The 18,524-nt window shown below is 41.1% G+C and overlaps 1 protein-coding gene across 9 annotated transcripts in view; it reads left to right on the forward strand.

The window, feature by feature from the left end:
• The first annotated feature begins 5,383 nt into the window (after window positions 1-5,383).
• Window positions 5,384-18,524, forward strand: part of ppfia1 (PTPRF interacting protein alpha 1) — an 89,847-nt gene continuing 76,706 nt past the window's right edge. For 4 of the 9 annotated variants that reach the window (XM_061975187.1, XM_061975188.1, XM_061975193.1 and 1 more), the window contains exons 1-2: window positions 5,386-6,392; window positions 8,347-8,616. In XM_061975187.1, the coding sequence (XP_061831171.1) occupies window positions 8,347-8,616 (270 nt within the window). In that variant the 5' untranslated portion in view covers window positions 5,386-6,392. Of the gene's footprint in view, window positions 6,393-8,346; window positions 8,617-18,524 lie in introns of all 9 variants that reach the window. The other 5 variants (XM_061975186.1, XM_061975189.1, XM_061975192.1 and 2 more) reach the window with 3 other exon arrangements.

Consider the following 18,524-nt stretch of genomic DNA (forward strand, 5'->3'; position numbering starts at 1 on the left):
TTTATTTCGACAATATTCTGTGGGTCAACAAAACTCCAGCTGTGGGCCACAAATGGACTCCACTGGTTTATAAGATATGCAATTGCAAGCAGTCATTGTTTTCTGTCAACATTTTAAAGACCAAATACTTTTAGCAAGAAAGATGCTTTACTGATGCACATTATTTCCAGGCTGTCACGGGCCATATGAAATGATGTGGCGGGCCATATCTGGGCCCGGGCCTTGAGTTTGAGTGCTATAATGGGAGAAATGTGCATTTTGAAAAGAGTTATTTCCAACTACTTGTGAGGCCTCGCCCGGTCTGCTTTACGTGTGGAACGAAATAGCAAACTACAACAAAATTTAACATTGAACAGACTGAAAGGTATTTCCAAGCAAGCGATCATGATCTCAAAAAAGTCAATCAATCAATCAATCTTTATTTATATAGCCCTAAATCACAAGTGTCTCAAAGGGATGCACAAGCCACAACGACATCCTCGGTACAAAGCCCACATACGGGCAAGGAAAAACTCACCCCAGTGGGACGTCGATGTGAATGACTATGAGAAACCTTGGAGAGGACCGCATATGTGGGTAACCCCCCCCTCTAGGGGAGACCGAAAGCAATGGATGTCGAGTGGGTCTGACATAATATTGAGAGAGTCCAGTCCATAGTGGATCCAACATAATAGTAAGAGTCCAGTCCATAGTGGGGCCAGCAGGACACCATCCCGAGCGGAGACGGGTCAGCAGCGCAGAGATGTTCCCTGCCGATGCACAGGCGAGCGGTCCACCCCGGGTCCCGACTCTGGACAGCCAGCACTTCATCCATGGCCACCGGACCTGTGCCCCCCCCCTCAAGGAAAAGGGGAGCAGAGGAGAAAAGAAAAGAAACGGCAGATCAACTGGTCTAACAGGGGGGCTATTTAAAGGCTAGAGTATACAAATGAGTTTTAAGATGGGACTTAAATGCTTCTACTGAGGTAGCATCTCTAATTGTTACCGGGAGGGCATTCCATAGTACTGGAGCCCGAATAGAAAACGCTCTATAGCCCGCAGACTTTTTTTGGGCTCTGGGAATCACTAATAAGCCGGAGTTCTTTGAACGCAGATTTCTTGCCGGGACATATGGTACAATGCAATCGACAAGATAGGACGGAGCTAGACCGTGTAGTATTTTATACGTAAGTAGTAAAACCTTAAAGTCACATCTTAAGTGCACAGGAAGCCAGTGCAGGTGAGCCAGTATAGGCGTAATATGATCAAACTTTCTTGTTCTTGTCAAAAGTCTAGCAGCCGCATTTTGTACCAACTGTAATTTTTTTCAATGCTAGACATAGGGAGCCCCGAAAATAATACGTTACAGTAATCGAGACGAGACGTAACGAACGCATGAATAATGATCTCAGTGTCGCTAGTGGATAAAATAGAACGAATTTTAGCGATATTACGGAGATGAAAGAAGGCCGTTTTAGTAACACTCTTAATGTGTGACTCAAACGAGAGAGTTGGGTCAAAGATAATACCCAGATTCTTTACTGATTCGCCTTGTGTAATTGTTTGGTTGTCAAATGTTAAGGTGGTATCATTAAATAAATGTCGGTGTTTAGCAGGACCGATAATCAGCATTTCCGTTTTCTTGGCGTTGAGTTGCAAGAAGTTAGCGGACATCCATTGTTTAATTTCATTAAGACACGCCTCCAGCTGACTACAATCCGGCGTGTTGGTCAGCTTTAGGGGCATGTAGAGTTGGGTGTCATCAGCATAACAATGAAAGCTAACACCGTATTTGCGTATGATGTCGCCTAGCGGCAGCATGTAAATACTAAAGAGTGCAGGGCCAAGAACCGAACCCTGAGGAACTCCGCACGTTACCTTAACATAGTCCGAGGTCACATTATTATGGGAGACGCATTGCATCCTATCAGTAAGATAAGAGTTAAACCACGACAAAGCTAAGTCTGACATACCAATACGTGTTTTGATACGCTCTAATAAAATATTATGATCGACGGTATCGAAAGCAGCGCTAAGATCAAGAAGCAGCAACATAGGTGACGCATCAGAATCCATCGTTAGCAGTAGATCATTAGTCATTTTTGCGAGGGCTGTCTCCGTAGAGTGATTTGCCCTGAAACCGGATTGAAAAGGTTCACAGAGATTGTTAGACACTAAGTGTTCATTTAGCTGCTGTGCGACAATTTTTTCGAGGATTTTCGAAATAAAGGGAAGGTGGGACACCGGTCGGTAGTTTACCATGAGGTCAGGATCAAGGTTAGGTCTTTTGAGCAGAGGATGAATAACCGCTTTCTTGAATGCTAGGGGAACAGTGCCAGAGGAAAGTGATAAGTTTATAATATTTAGCACTGATGGACCTAATAATACAAAAAGCTCCTTGATAAGTTTCCCAGGAAGTGGGTCAAGTAAACATGTTGTTTGTTTTATCCCACTTACACGCTGTAATAGTTCCTCTAATGTTATTTCATCAAAAAGAGAGAGACTATTTTGTATTGCAGTATCCGTCGTAGATACAGTTGTATCTGTGTTCATAGAACCCAGTTGTAGCTGGGATGCGTTGTCTTTAATCTCCTTTCTAATGAGTTCAATTTTCTTATTAAAGAAATTCATAAAGTCATCTGCCGAGTGGGTGGAGCTATTGGGAGGAGTCCCTTGTTGGGTTAGCGATGCTACTGTACTAAACAAAAATTTAGGGTCGTTTTTGTTGAGGCGGATGAGATTTGAGTAATATTTAGCTTTAGCTAAGGTAAGCATGCGTTTATACGATATTAAACTATCACTCCATGCTTGATGGAAAACCTCAAGCTTGGTCGCGCGCCATTTGCGTTCCAACTTTCTACATGATAATTTATGAGCTCTGGTTTCCTCTGTAAACCATGGGGTGCGCCTTTTAGGGGCCCTTTTTTGTTTTAGCGGTGCTATACTATCAATGGTTTTGCGCAGGGCATTGTCAAAGTTGTTAGTGAGGTTATCAATAGAGCCGACATAATTTGGGAATGATGCCATTACCGAAAAGTAGTTATTTATTTTAAAGGATTGCCCCACATCACAGAGCCGCTGAGTCTTTACTTCTTTATTCGGGCTATGCGGGCATGAACAAAATGATTGGCTGACTCTGCTGTCAATTTGGGCTTATGGGACCTTCCTGTTCCGGTTTATGAAAGTGTAGTGTTTCGTCGTTTGTTAATTTGTTTAAAATATAAAAGTTGTTTTGTTTTTTGTTATTGTGTTTTCTGAAATTTTAAACTGTTTTGTCTTTAATTAATGTGTTTTCTGAAATTGTAAACTGGTTTGTCTTTAATTAATGTGTTTTCTGAAATTGTAAACTGGTTTGTCTTTAATTAATGTGTTTTCTGAAATTGTAACATTTTTCATTAAATGATAGTGTTTTGTACTACCGGGCGACCGTATAAAACAGAGCACAGTGCATTTGAATATTTTAAAAGACACTTTTCTGCATTATTTAAAATTGTAATAGTCTATTTTATAGTCGTAATATTTATATTTGTATCGTGTTGTATTTGTGCACAAACCATGCCGTTTCAATGCAATCGTAGTTGCAATTACATTAAGATCACACAAGATGGCGCTATTGTTTTATCAGTCAATGAAACACCGACTAGGCCACACATACACATGTATTTCCTATTTTTTTTAATTTAAATCAGTGTTCCATCCATCCATTTACTACCGCTTGTCCCTTTTGGGGTCACGGGAGGTGCTGGAGCCTATCTCAGCTGCATTCGGGCGGAAGGCAGTGTACAACCTGGACAAGTCGCCACCTCATCGCAGGGCCAACACAGATAGACAGACAACATTCACACTCACATTCACACACTAGGGCCAATTTAGTTAATACCTATAAAAGTTTTTTCAGCGTCAATTAGCAGTTACGAATTGATGTACTGTACATCACGGTCGAGTAATAATGTAAAAACCAGTACATTTGTTGACAATGACATTGCGTGATGTAATCAGTGTTGGGACTAACGCGTTACAAAGTAACGCGTTACTGTAACGCCGTTACTATCGGCGGTAACTAGTAATCTAACGCGTTATTTTTTATATTCAGTAACTCCGTTACCGTTACTACATGATGCGTTACTGCGTTATTTTGCGTTATTTTTTATGTAGTATCGGCTAGAAACTGAGAAGATCTGAGTGTCGCTGCTGAAGAGGCGACAAAAAAGAGGCGCGCCGCGCGCTGTCTGTGTGTACGTGTGTGTGTGTGAGTGTGTGTGTGGGGGAGGGGGCGTGTCTGTGTCTACTATCAAGACGTCATGGCGAACCCCGAAGCCGAGTTTCTTAAAATGGAGATATTTTCAGTACGTTTCTTTTATCGACCACAAAGAAAAGAACATTTTAGCTGAATGTAAGTTTCAAATATGCTGAAACAGCGACAAAAACAACATGCTTCGACGAAGCTAGTAAAGAGACACACTCACCTCCACCTCCAACAGCGGCTGGATTTTAACGAGGCACTGCACACGTGAAGGTACACACACTCTGTCAATTCTCTTATATACTCTTTCATTTTAAACTTTTAGAGTGTTTGATTATCACATCACTCTAAATGTTTAGACTATAAAGTTCACAAACCTAAAGAGGGATACTAGTGGGCCAGGCTAATATTTCCTTTTCTCTAAACTAAGTGGGGAAATGTGTAGAGTGTTCTGGGCTTCAGACATGATTTTATTTCAGAATTCCTTGAGAAAACGCCTGGTTAGGCTTTATGTATGTAGTGTGTGCCTTTCTTGTTTTACAGCTATGTTGTTATTATGCTGTTTGTTACTTATGTATGTTAAGTTGCAGCTATTTAAAATAGTTTTGTCAATTTGTTCTGGTCTGAAACAAATTGGCCCTTTAAAACATATCTTTGTCTTTGTGTGTTGTATGTAGAGCACATTGCTTAGCAGAGTTCAATGATGCAAATGCATGTCAAGTTGAACAACAGATTGTATTATTCTCCAGTGCAATAACAGTACTAAAATTAAGGCTAAAAGGGCATTAAATGGGGCCTTAAAAAAATTAAAAAATATATATATAAGTAACTAAATAGTTACTTTTCACAGTAACGCATTACTTTTTGGTTTAAGTAACTGAGTTAGTAACTGAGTTACTTTTGAAATAAAGTAACTAGTAACTGTAACTAGTTACTGGTTTTCAGTAACTAACCCAACACTGGATGTAATGTTTTAAGATCGATTACTGACATATTGTCGACGTTAAATCTGGCACAATTAAATAATAATACCTTGTTTTAAACTTGGGTAGCCACTGCATTGTACAAACATGTACTTGTGTCACATTTTAAAATGCTCACATTTTAGTTTTGGAAGTACCATAGAGCAGTCAGATTATTTCTAACTCCTCTTGTCAAGCTTCCCCGCAGAGCACTGTCCTTCAGCGGAGTACCAGGCTAATGAAACGAGCTAGCGACCCGAGCCAACCATTGGCTCTCCCGACTGCCCAAGCTGGCAGGCAGTGGCGTCAGGGAAAAACCGGACCAGCGAACTTTAAATGTGGAAATACCGAAAGATCAAAAGCTAAAAGACAGGACATTCGACGAATGTGGTATATTCCACAACTGGATTATCCAACTCGACGAAAACCTAACTAACGGGCAAAACTGTCAGGGAGTAAAAGCGTTGCGCTGTGATGTGGTGACGCGACTCCTCCGAATCGACCGCAAGCTAATGTTAGCTAATGCGCTAACGTTACTTGACAGACTCATCGTTTTGGTCAAGCTTCAAAGTCTTACTTTTGACTTGTGTCTTTTTTTATTTGTTGTCACTTTGGAAAATATCTGGCAGATGGACTTAAGGCATTTTGACATTTTATCCACTTTTATACAAAGTGTAGTTCGAGCTAAGTCAACTCGGTGTCGTTAGCAAATTAGCAAGCGTTAGCCACCTAGCTGCTGGCTAGTAGCTAACGCCGGCTAACTGTTGACTCCAAACCGATTTAAAGCCAAAGACTTTTGCTTTAAATTAGCCAAAGGCTAGCAGTCTTATCGCCGTTTCCACGTCACCGTATCAAAGCTAACAACTTATTTTAAGCAATTTAGCCTTTAGGAATATATTTATTCTAAAAGTAGCTGTTTTTCTATGAAGTAAAGAAAACACTTTGAAGTCCAGATATGCAACCATCGAATCACAAGTTTACTTGCTTAATGCTAGCTAGCTATCGCTGAGTTAGCCGGCCGAAGCTGGAATCGGTTTACTTTAAGGCCTTGTCTGCAGTTGAATATACATCAAAAGCCTTAATATATTACACTGTCTTAGGGAACTGTAGAGTTGAATGTCTCCGTATATGTGATAATCTGTCGGTGTTCTTATTGGAGAACCTGGACTTCGTTGACTTGCCTGTGGAGAGATAGAAGATTTGTCAAGGTATTTGGAATTACTTCATTATTTACGTAGAATCCTGTACATAATTGCCACTAAAACAGTAGTTGGCTTTAATAATGTGCCACTAACAATGTATGACAAGTGTGGTACTACATGGGTAAAAATCCAACATCTATGTCGCTAAACGATGCAGATTTTAAAATATACATTTTTGCTTTTTGCATTTTAGTCTACTCACTGTATAAAAGTTAAACACTGGTGTTATATTGTTTACAGTAAATCGAGTTTAGTTTGCCTGTCTGCCTGTTGTGTTTTGATACATGTTAATTGTAGTCAAAATCTGTTTTGTTATGTGTATTACTTGTCATCCACAATTACCAGAATATATAGTTAAAGGGGATCTGCACTACTTTTTTTAAATGTTGCCTACCATTCACGATACTTAAGTAATACAAGCACACGCATGTTTTTTATGCTCTCTATTATAAACGCGAGCAAAATTCAGTTTACAATGGAGCCTATGAGAGTCGCTCCTTTCTGCCTATGAAGTTCTTCAAATACATCTAAACACTTCCATCAACGTTTTATACACATGCTGTAGGCATATATGTATAGCTTGAGCTACTCAGAAAATGTAGTAAGCTAAGCTACTAGTTACACTTAATTAAATGTAGTTAAACTCCATGGGAAGCTGTCCCCAGAGAATTGGAGCAAGCTGCATGGCAAAAGTAGCTTGCTACATCAAAGCTACAAAGATATATATATATATATATATATATTATATATATATATATAAGCGACAGAAGATGGATGGATAACTTAAAGGGTCTGTTTGCAACATTTACGCAGATGTTTTGAGGGTGTTAACTTTCCAATGTAGTATCCCGCCCTCTTATGGCTTCTCGTACGTAATGACGTTATTACGTATGTGCGTAAGACAACTAACTGTAAAGCATTCTGTTAATATGTCTCGCAATATAGAACTGACAGTTTTCCTGTTGCCACCTACTTGTTCCTGGTTTAAGTTATCTTAGCAGTTATGCAAAATCCAATTCACATGATTACAGACTTTTGTCGAGCATTCAGTTTGAAGGACCAAGTTGTAGATACTGAGTCCTACCAACTCCCTCGAATGTCCTTCCTCTGTTGATGGGCTACTTTTTTGACTAAATCTACTAATGTAGCAGGGTTTTATATCGTGTAACTGAGAGATACATTATTTTTCGTACATAACTAAAGCAGACCTGTTTTAGCTGGGCAAGGGTTTTTTTCTGTAGCATTTACCAGTAAGTAGTTTCAGCTGATTTGGCTGTGTTTTGTCAATAGGCTGTTGCAATACTTATTGTTTTGTTGACCTTAGGCTGTGTTGATTAGATCACCTAGCAAATGCATTTTTAACCTTTTAAACTTCTACTGTCACATCTGTCCAGTGATTTTAGAACATGAACAATTGCCAGGATTAATTGTCTACTTAGCCTTCTAATAAAAATAATTTGTCTCTAGTTAAAATGCTCACAGATGCAAAATATACTTTGCTTTTATGCTTCTACTTGCATTATTGATTTTCTTTCATACTTTTTCTTAGGAGTGGGAATCTTTATAAATTATCTGATCCTCTTTCCTAGTTACTTTTTCTGTGGCTGCAGACAAAAACTAGAGGCGAGAGTCAACTTAATTGTCATTGTGCCAAGTAAAGGTTCACAGCATAATATTTGTGGCATGGCAGGAAACAGCTATAGGAGTATATTGTATTGCCTCATCACATGTGAACTGCAATATGTGTCTATGATTTTCTAATGAGGCTTTCTAGAAACCAGCCTGTTGCCATCTGGAAAAATATATTCCCCTTGCATTTTAAAAAGCATTTGCTTACACTGAGCATTTCACATACGGTATTTATTATGTTGCAATTAACATTTGAAATGGAAATAATAAAGCTTATTTTATTGTTTTGCATTTATATTAACATTTTTGTTCATCCAATCTATGATTCTAGATGATGTGTGAAGTGATGCCCACGATCAGTGAGACAGAAGGGCTGAGTGGGGGAGGTGGCGCTGGCCGTCAAGCCTCCGGCTCCCCACTACAGTCAGACTCTGAAGGTCATTTTGAGTCTCTGATGGTGTCCATGTTGGAGGAGAGGGATCGTCTTCTTGAGACTCTGAGAGAAACTCAAGAAAATCTGGGCTTGGCTCAGGGTAAACTGCATGAAGTCAGTCATGAAAGGGACTCTCTTCAGAGACAACTCAACTCTGCTTTACCTCAAGTAAGTGAAAGTAACTGTGTGTATGTTTACACACAAACACAGTGATGATAATTCAACTTACAAGTAGGCTACTTTAAAGGGGGACTGCAATTTTTATGGAATTGTTCCTATCGTTCACAATCATTATAAAGGACATGACGATGGATGTGTTTTTTTGCGTTCTAACTATTAGATAAATGCGATCAAAAGTTCGCTTACAACGGAGCCTATTGGAGCCGCTCTATTCTGCCTATAAAGCCCTTAAAAACATCCAAACACTTCCATTAAGGTTTTATATACACATGTAATGTCTTAAAGGGCACATTTATGAAAACATTTAATGTTTACATTTCTGTGTGGAGTTTGTATGTTCTCCCCGTGACTGCGTGGGTTCCCTCCGGGTACTCCAGCTTCCTCCCACCTCCAAAAACATGCACCTGGGGATAGGTTGATTGGCAACACTAAATTGGCCCTAGTGTGTGAATGTGAATGTTGACTATCTGTGTTGGCCCTGCGATGAGGTGGCGACTAGTCCAGGGTGTACACCGCCTTCCGCCCATGTGCAGCTGAGATAGGCTCCAGCACCCCCTGCGACCCCGAAAGGGACAAGCGGTAGAAAATGGATGGATGGATGGATAATTTTATAATTTTGAGCATACATTTCAAAAACGCATCACGACATTTGCATTTTTGTCTTCATCACTAATTATTACTCACTGCAGACTTTATGAGAGCCAACAAACATAACAAAACCTAATTTACTGTATAAGGTCTGCTGTCATTAAGATGCCAACTGCTATGATGGTCATATAGTCCCATTTAGATAAGGAATGACTCATAATCCTCGCGAGGAAACGGGAGGTGAGGGAGGTGACCAAGCATCTTTTCGTGTCGTTCTTGCCATTCCTGAGTCTAAATTGGATGTCAAAGTGTACCGACTCGTCAGAATACACCCTAAACCTTCTTCTGTCCAGTTGAGAGGGATAATTTATGATAAGGCTGGGCGATTATGGCAAAAATAATATCCATGATTATTTTGATTGATATTGTAATCACGATTAATTACACAATATATATTTATTTGAAAACAAGAGTATTAGATGGGCTCCAGCACCCCTGCGACCTGGAACGGGACAAGCGGTAGATAATGGATGGATGGATGGAGTATATATTATACTAGGAAATTTCAACTTTAATTGTAATTTAAAAAAACCCAGATATAATTGCGTAACGAATAAACCACAAGTTAAGTAATATTTATAATAATAGCAATAACAGTTAAAGCTGCGAGCAGTGTTGAAAGGGCCCTCGCCTCTTGCACCGCGGGCTTGGCGCAAGTCTCCAGGCACGCATGACGCATGTGGTCACATCCTTCCCGATGCCCGATGAAAACTTTCATCATACACAACAAATATAATCAATGTCAGACCTTGTGGAGCTGAGCTAATCAAGTTTTGTGTTGTTGGGCAAGTCTTAAATTCTCCACCCACATGGCGCCATTGGTTGTGATATCAACATGTTGCCATGATAAAACATCAACATTTTTCAAGTACCGTAAGTAAAGAAAGATCGCTGATCACCTGGAGTAAAGTATTGACAGTTTGATGGCCGATGGGGTGGAACAGTTTTCATCGCTAGGCTCTGCCCACTACGAATAGGGCACTTCACGGTGTCATCATTTCTACCAGTTATGATCAAGATCTGAGTTTGTGGAGCTGAGTTTTTTACATTTCGTGTAAGATGGCCAAAAGCCATCGGCGCAATGTTTGGTGCCATGCCACGCCCACATCTTTTGGCGTAGGCAAAATGTGTTTTGCAACTTGTCATCCTCTCTTCGTTTAGTATCTGTCATTTTAACGACGACTCATTTGGCCCAAGTCCCAAAGAGGTGTTTGTTCAAGTACGACCCCTTTTTTTCATCGAAAACAGGCCAAAAGACAAAGTTGCCTAGTTCGGTGCCATGCCACACCCACATTTTATGGCGTAAAACATATTTGTTCGCAATTTATCATCAAGTCCATGTATAGTATATGTAATTTTAACCACGACTCATTTAGTCAAAGTCCCTGGGAGGAGTTTGTTCAAGTACGATCCCGTATTTGAACCGAAAACAGGCCAAAAACCAAAGATGCCCAATTTGGCGCCATACCACGGCCACATATTATGGCGTAGAAAATGTCCTTCACAATTTATCATCACGTCCATGTATAGTGTCTGTAATTTTAACTGCGACTCATTTGATCAAAGTCCCTCGGAGGAGTTTGTTAAAGTACAAGCCTTTTTTGCCACAAAAAATGGCCGACCTAAACCAATATGTCCGACTTCCCATCTGTTTTTGAATATGGGTTTTTGAGACTTTTTTGTGCGTCCTGTCATGATGGACGTCTCCAGCGATTTCCGGGACGATATGTGAAACAGGGCCCAGGGGCTTATTTTTATTTTATTTTAAGGGGTGCGCTGTCGAGCCATTTTAGATTGTTCATGTTCGGGACCTCTAAAATACCAAGTTTTTCACCAGTCCGGGTGAGTTTGCCCAAAACATTTTTAATTTTCATATATTTTAAGGCCCTCAAAAAGGCTTTCACTTTGATACATTTTTTTAATAATAACTAGGAATGGGTGGACCTAGACGTTAAATCTTCATGTCAGTTTGGAGAAAGATCCGATCATCTGAAGTGAAGTAATAACAGTTTGATTGGTAATGGCGGGGGGGCAGATTTCGCCGTGATGCTCCGCCCACTTCTGAACAAGTACTGACCCATTGGGGACTTCAGGCTCCGCCCCCGCCGTATTGTTATTGTTTGGCGTGTGAGTGACGATTGCTGACGTGTGTGTGACGATTGCGGACATTTGCTTCGTCGCTCACACGAATGAGATAAATAATATTATTTGATATTTTACGGTAATATGTTAATAATTTCACACATAAGTCGCTCCGGAGTATACGTCGCACCCACGGCCAAACTATGAAAAAAACGTCGACTTATAGTCCGACAAATACGGTAGGCAGTTTCTTCCCACCCAACACGCCAACCCACCTAAACAAATTCAGGAAGATTGGAGCATGTGGAAGGAAGTTGTGACAGTTATACTTTTTCACCTCAAGGGTGCAATAAAAGTTCTGCAGTATTCATGCCATGAGGTCCGACCCAACACCCCGACCCACCATAACAATTTCCAGGAAGATTGGAGCATGTGGACGGAAATTATGACAGTTATAATTTTTCACCGCAAGGTGCCACAGTAGTAATGCAGTTGTGTCCCACTCAACACCCCAACCCACCATAAGAAACTTCAGGAAGATCGGAGCATGTGTAAGGAAGTTATGCCTTTTATAGTATTTCACCCCCAGGGGGCATTAATTGCACCACAGTTGTCATGCAGTTAAATTGCACCCTACACCACAACCCACCATCAGAAAGTTCAGGAAAATCGGATGATGTTGAAGGAAGTTATGGCTTTTATAATTTTCCACCACAAGGGGGGATATTGGCACCACTGCAATAATACAGTTGCAACCCACCCATTACCGTGATCCACCATCAAAATTTACAGGAAGATCGGCGCATGTGTAAGGAATTTAAGACTGTTCTAGTATTTCACCAGAAAGAAGCGATAACTGCGCCACATTTGTCATGCAGTAAAGTTGTACCCATTTAGACACTTTCAGCACATTGACGCAAATATGGTAGTCTACATATTCGTGTTCATCCCGGTTTATACAAGAATGGCAACTTACAGCTCTTTTTGACAGAACACCAGCAGCAAACACACACAGCTTTAAGTTACAGTCTGTAGATGTCCCGATCGATGGCTCGCCTGCTGATGGCATCTTATAGCGTTAAAAATCAAATGTGTCCTTCACTTTCTCCCAGGTGTTCATATATTACAATGTAGAACATGTCAAATCATCGTTTTGTTTTAGGGCCGACGGTGAAAATTTCGTCTACCTCACCCACCTTCGCCGCTAACCCCCACCCTCTGTCATATTGTACGCTTTTAGTCAGTTAGCATCACGATTATTTCAAACATGCATACAATACGTTTACAATGTAATGCATCACGTATTTCCAGCTGTTTCATTATAGCACGTCCAAAATGGAGTAGGAAGAAGCACAGCTCATTTAATCCTACCCCTGTTCATATCATAACAGTTTTATCCCATTTCTTTGTTCTCTGTAACAGAAGGGTGAATAAATTAGTAATGAATTAATAAACAATAAGTAATTAAACAGATATTAAATACATTGATAAATATTAAACATATACCGTATTTTTCGGAGTATAAGTCGCACCGGAGTATAAGTCGCACCTGCCGAAAATGCATAATAAAGAAGAAAAAAAACATATAAAAGTCGCACTGGAGCCCGGCCAAACTATGAAAAAAACTGCGACTTATAGTCCGAAAAATACGGTACACAGTTTTCATAAATAAACAGTTAAGTCATGTATGATTCACCCAGAAGATGAATGAGATTCTTTTTTTTTTTTAAAGGTTCAAGATGTTTATCATAATTTTTCTGCTTTGTACTTTGTGAACACTTGTAGTTTGAACAATCTCTTAAAGGGGAACGTTATCACAATTTCAGAAGGGTTAAAACCATTAAAAATCAGTTCCCAGTGGCTTATTTTATTTTTCGAAGTTTTTTTTCAAAATTTTACCCATCACGCAATATCCCTAAAAAAAGCTTCAAAGTGCCTGATTTTAACCATCGTTATATACACCCATCCATTTTCTTGTGACGTCACATAGTGATGCCAACTCAAACAAACATGGCGCATAGAACAGCAAGCTATAGCGACATTAGCTCGGATTCAGACTCGGATTTCAGCGGTTTAAGTGATTCAACAGATTACGCATGTATTGAAACGGATGGTTGTAGTGTGGAGGCAGGTAGCGAAAACGAAATTGAAGAAGAAACTGAAGCTATTGAGCCATATCGGTTTGAACCGTATGCAAGCGAAACCGACACGACAGCCAGCGACACGGGAGAAAGCGAGGACGAATTTGGCGATCGCCTTTTAACCAACGATTGGTATGTGTTTGTTTGGCATTAAAGGAAACTAACAACTATGAACTAGGTTTACAGCATATGAAATACATTTGGCAACAACATGCACTTTGAGAGTGCAAACAGCCCAATTTTCATCAATTAATATATTCTGTAGACATACCCTCATCAGCGCTCTTTTCCTGAAAGCTGATCTGTCCAGTTTTGGAGTTGATGTCAGTAGGGCAGGGAAGCTAGGGTCGATATTCTTCTCTTGATCATCTTCGGTGGCATAAGGGACGGTGTGAGCCAAGACATCCAGGGGGTTTAGCTCGCTCGTCTGCGGGAACAAACTGCCGCCATTGCTTGCCGTGCTACCGAGGTCCTTTGTCCCTGAATTGCTCACACATTCCGGCAGATTCAATGGGGGTCTGGCGGCAGACTTCTTTGACTTTATCGTTGGAAATGCATCTGCTTTGAGTGTCGCAGGATATCCACACATTCTTGCCATCTCTGTCGTAGTATAGCTTTCGTCGGTAAAGTGTGCGGAACAAACGTCCAATTTCTTTCCACTTTCGCATCTTTGGGCCACTGGTGCAACTTGAATCCGTCCCTGTTCGTGTTGTTACACCCTCCGACAACACACCGACGAGGCATGATGTCTCCAAGGTACGGAAACAATCGAAAAAACGGAAAATAACAAAGCTGATTTGACTCGGTGTTTGAGAAAATGGCGGGTTGCTTCCCGATGTGACGTCGCGCTGTGACGTCATTGCTCCGAGAGCGAATAATAGAAAGGCGTTTAATTCGCCAAAATTCACCCATTTAGAGTTCGGAAATCGGTTAAAAAAAATATATGGTCTTTTTTCTGCAACATCAAAGTATATATTGACGCTTACATAGGTCTGGTGATAATGTTCCCCTTTAAACTGAATCATATTAGTTAATCCATTACATAATTTAAGTCCACATACTGATATACTAAAGGTCAGTATGAATTGTGATTGCATATATCCTGAAACTGTTCCACCCATTTACAAGACAATATTAAATATGATTGGATTTTGGTTCTGACAAGTTTTCGTCTTGTTTTTAATTTGTCGACACTGGTTTGCTGAGGGGAGGGGTGCATATGTCTGTGTGCGCGCGTGGAGTCTGACACAGATGATGGACAGAAAAGAGGGAAGATGACATCATACAAGTGTTGCAGCGTGTCCCCTTTTCATCTGATTTCTCTGCTATCGCGGGTAATTTTGTCAACTTGTAATATATACATTTTGTGGGTATATTAAAATGTGCTTTCTTAACATGAAACTTTTTGATTTGGGGAGTCACGACGATGTGGCTGTCTATAACCTTGCATTTTCAATTTAGTTTTTCTTTATGTCTTATATTTGAAAAACTGTTGAGGCTGCTTGGAATTTGTTGTGTATTTTACATACATAATGTCCATCGTATATTTTACATATAAAATAGAAGGTTTAGTGTTAGGAAGGGGAAGCAGTGCACTGTCAACACCGTGTATGGTGAGGATGGTGTTCTGCTGACCTCGACTGCGAATGTTGTGGATCGGTGGAGGGAATTCTTCGAAGACCTCCTCAATCCCACCAACACGTCTTCCTATAAGGAAGCAGTGCCTGGGGAATCTGTGGTGGGCTCTGCTATTTCCGGGGCTGAGGTTGCTGAGGTAGTTAAAAAGCTCTTCGGTGGCAAGGCCCCAGGGGTGGATGAGATCCGCCCGGAGTTCCTTGAGGCTCTGGATGCTGTGGGGCTGTCTTGGTTGACAAGACTCTGCAACATGGATGCTTTGGGGCTGTCTTGGTTGACAAGACTCTGCAACATCGCGTGGACATCGGGGGTGATACCTCTGGATTGGCAGAAAAAGAGAGGGTGGTGGTTCCTCTCTTTTAAGAAATGGAACCGGAGGGTGTGCTCCAACTATCATGGGATCACACTTCTCAGCCTTCCCGGTAAGGTCTATTCAGGTGTACTGGAGAGGAGGCTACGCCGGCTAGTCGAACCTCGGATACAGGAGGAACAGTGTGGTTTTCGTCCTAGTCGTGGAACTGTGGACCAGATCTATACTCTCGGCAGGGTCTTTGAGGATGCATGGGAGTTTGCCCAACCAGTCTACATGTGCTAGGTGGACTTGGAGAAGGCATTCGACCGTGTCCCCCAGGAAGTCCTGTGGGGAGTGCTCAGAGAGTATGGGGTATCAGTCTGATTGTGGCGGTCCGCTCCCTGTATGATCAGTGTCAGAGCTTGGTCCGCATTGCCGGCAGTAAGTCGGACCCGTTTCCAGTGAGGGTTGGACTCCGCCAAGACTGCCCTTTGTTACCCATTCTGTTCATAACTTTTATGGACAGAATTTCTAGGCGCAGTCAGGGCGTTGAAGGGTTCTGGTTTGGTGGCTGCAGGATTAGGTCTCTGCTTTTTGCAGATGATGTGATCCTGATTGCTTCATCTGGCCAGGATTTTCAGCTCTCACTGTATCGGTTCGCAGCCAAGTGTGAAGCGACTGGGATGGGAATCAGCACCTCCAAGTCCGAGTCCATTGTTCTCACCCGGAAAAGGGTGGAGTGCCATCTTTGGGTTGGGAATGAGATCTTGCCCCAAGTGGCGGAGTTCAAGTACCTCAGAGTCTTGTTCATGAGTGAGGGAAGAGTGGATCTTGAGATCGACAGGTGGATCGGTGCGCCGTCTTTAGTAATGCGGACGCTGTATTGATCCGTTGTGGTGAAGAAGGAGCTGAGCCGGAAGGCAAAGCTCTCAATTTACCGGTCGATCTACGTTCCCTTCCTCACCTATGGTCATAAGATTTTGGTTATGACCGAAAGGACAAGATTACGGGTACAAGCGGCCGAAATGAGTTTCCTCCGCCGGGAGATAGGGTGAGAAGCTCTGGCATTCGGTAGGAGCTCAAAGTAAAGCCGCTGCTCCTCCACATCGAGAGGAGCCTGGTTCGGGCATCTGGTCAGGATGCCACCTAAACGCCTTCCCTGCGACCCGACCTCGGATAAGCGGAAGAAGATGGATGGATGGAGGTTTAGTGTTAATATATTCACACAGTAAACAACAAATGTTTACACATATAGAAATTACACAACATTCACGCACCAAACATTGTGACATCACTAATAGTGTTGTCGCCCTCTACTGGTCAAATTTAGCGCCGCATGTATTAAACTAGGTTTGATCGTTACTCTCAGACAAAAAAATAACACGACCACGAACACAAAAGACATCACAAAGTTAGCAATTTCAATACAAAACATACTAAATATCTTCATGCACAAATTATATCTACTTACAGTTGTTTGACCAAGTTTCGTGATGAAGCTTACATGCTGGGATTTCTACCATTGTTGCTGCTTGTCTGGATCAATGTGTCCGTCACTTAAAAGGTCTGTCAGTAAACAATGACTTGAGCACTTTCTCGGGGCAGAACATTCATACTTTGTTGTCCAGTCCTTGTTAAAAGTCAGATTTTTGCCATTTTTGTTTCATTGTGACACATACTGTATGCCTTGCTGTTGCTCCCTTTGGGTTGGCGGGAGCACTGCATACATGATCAACCCAAATTTCAATGGGTTCATCAAGCCTATTTGGGTGATGTTCGGCGGGACTAATGAAAAGCTTTGACAGGCCAAATGAAAAGCTTTAGTGGGCCGAATGTGACCCGCGACCCGCCAGTTGAATAGACCTGGTTTAAAGGCTTGTATTGCCAGCTGGTTAAAAATTAACCAGAAAATGTTTACTTTAACAGTATACAAGCTGCTGTTTGCGGTCATACAGTGGACACAGTTTATGTAAATATAAAATTATATGTTTTTATTACAAATGTCTTTGCTGCTCCGTGATGAGAGTTCCTGGAAGATAGATAACAGTGCACTTGATGAATAACAATTTCATGTTGTATGTTGTTGATAAAGTTCTAGACACTGCTATTTCTATCACCTATATTAAAACATTGCTAGCCTAAATTAAGTTTTCTAACATTATGTCCCATTGGCTGTAAACCTAATATAGTAAATAGGCTATGTGAAGACTGAATTACGGTTTTAAACTTTATACTACCGGTTGTCTACTTAGTTATGCAATTCTGCAGTTATAATAGTTATTATCCTTTGTGTAAAATACTTCAATTACTGTCACAAAACTGCATGCCTTACACAGTACACTTGTCTCTGCAAAGGTTTTAATGTAATGTTGTGTTTTGGTGCACTGTGCCTTTGATGGGTTGGCACACATATTCATGTAGGCCCCATTAATCTCCTCCCCCATTCCAAGGTTTACAGGGCAGCTCAGTCTACATCAAATCAGCATATCACCCGTTTACAAACACTGACACCAAATTACACATAAAAATCTGGGACTAAAGTTAAAGTACCAATGATTGTCACACACACACTAGGTGTGGCGAAATTATTCTCTGCATTTGACCCATCACCCTTGATCACTCCCTGGGAGGTGAGGGGAGCAGTGGGCAGCAGTGGTGGCTGCGCCCGGGAATCATTTTGGTGATTTAACCCCCAATTCCAACCCTTGATGCTGAGTGCCAAGCAGGGAGGTAATGGGTCCCATTTTTATAGTCTTTGGTATGACTCGGCCGACTAGATTAATTAATGAAAGCCAATTGCGTATAATAGTATAGTACAGTGGTTCTTAACCTTTTTGACCTCGGGGCCTAACTTTTCCACTACAGAGGGGCCAGGTGCCCACTCAAATATTAACTCTGAATTAGTCATCTTATTTATGATTTAATCATATACAATAATTATATCTAACCCACTTAGTTACTATAATAAACTAAATAAATAATGAATATGTTTTTTAACTAAACTTTTACTGAAGTTGAAGTGCAAATTAAAATACAGCTTCACCACTTCAGTCATAATTTTTGCACTTAAAGAGGACCTGTTATGCAAAACCAACGTT

Source organism: Nerophis lumbriciformis, linkage group LG15, assembly GCF_033978685.3.
Source record: "Nerophis lumbriciformis linkage group LG15, RoL_Nlum_v2.1, whole genome shotgun sequence".
In the NCBI taxonomy this organism is placed as follows: domain Eukaryota; kingdom Metazoa; phylum Chordata; class Actinopteri; order Syngnathiformes; family Syngnathidae; genus Nerophis; species Nerophis lumbriciformis.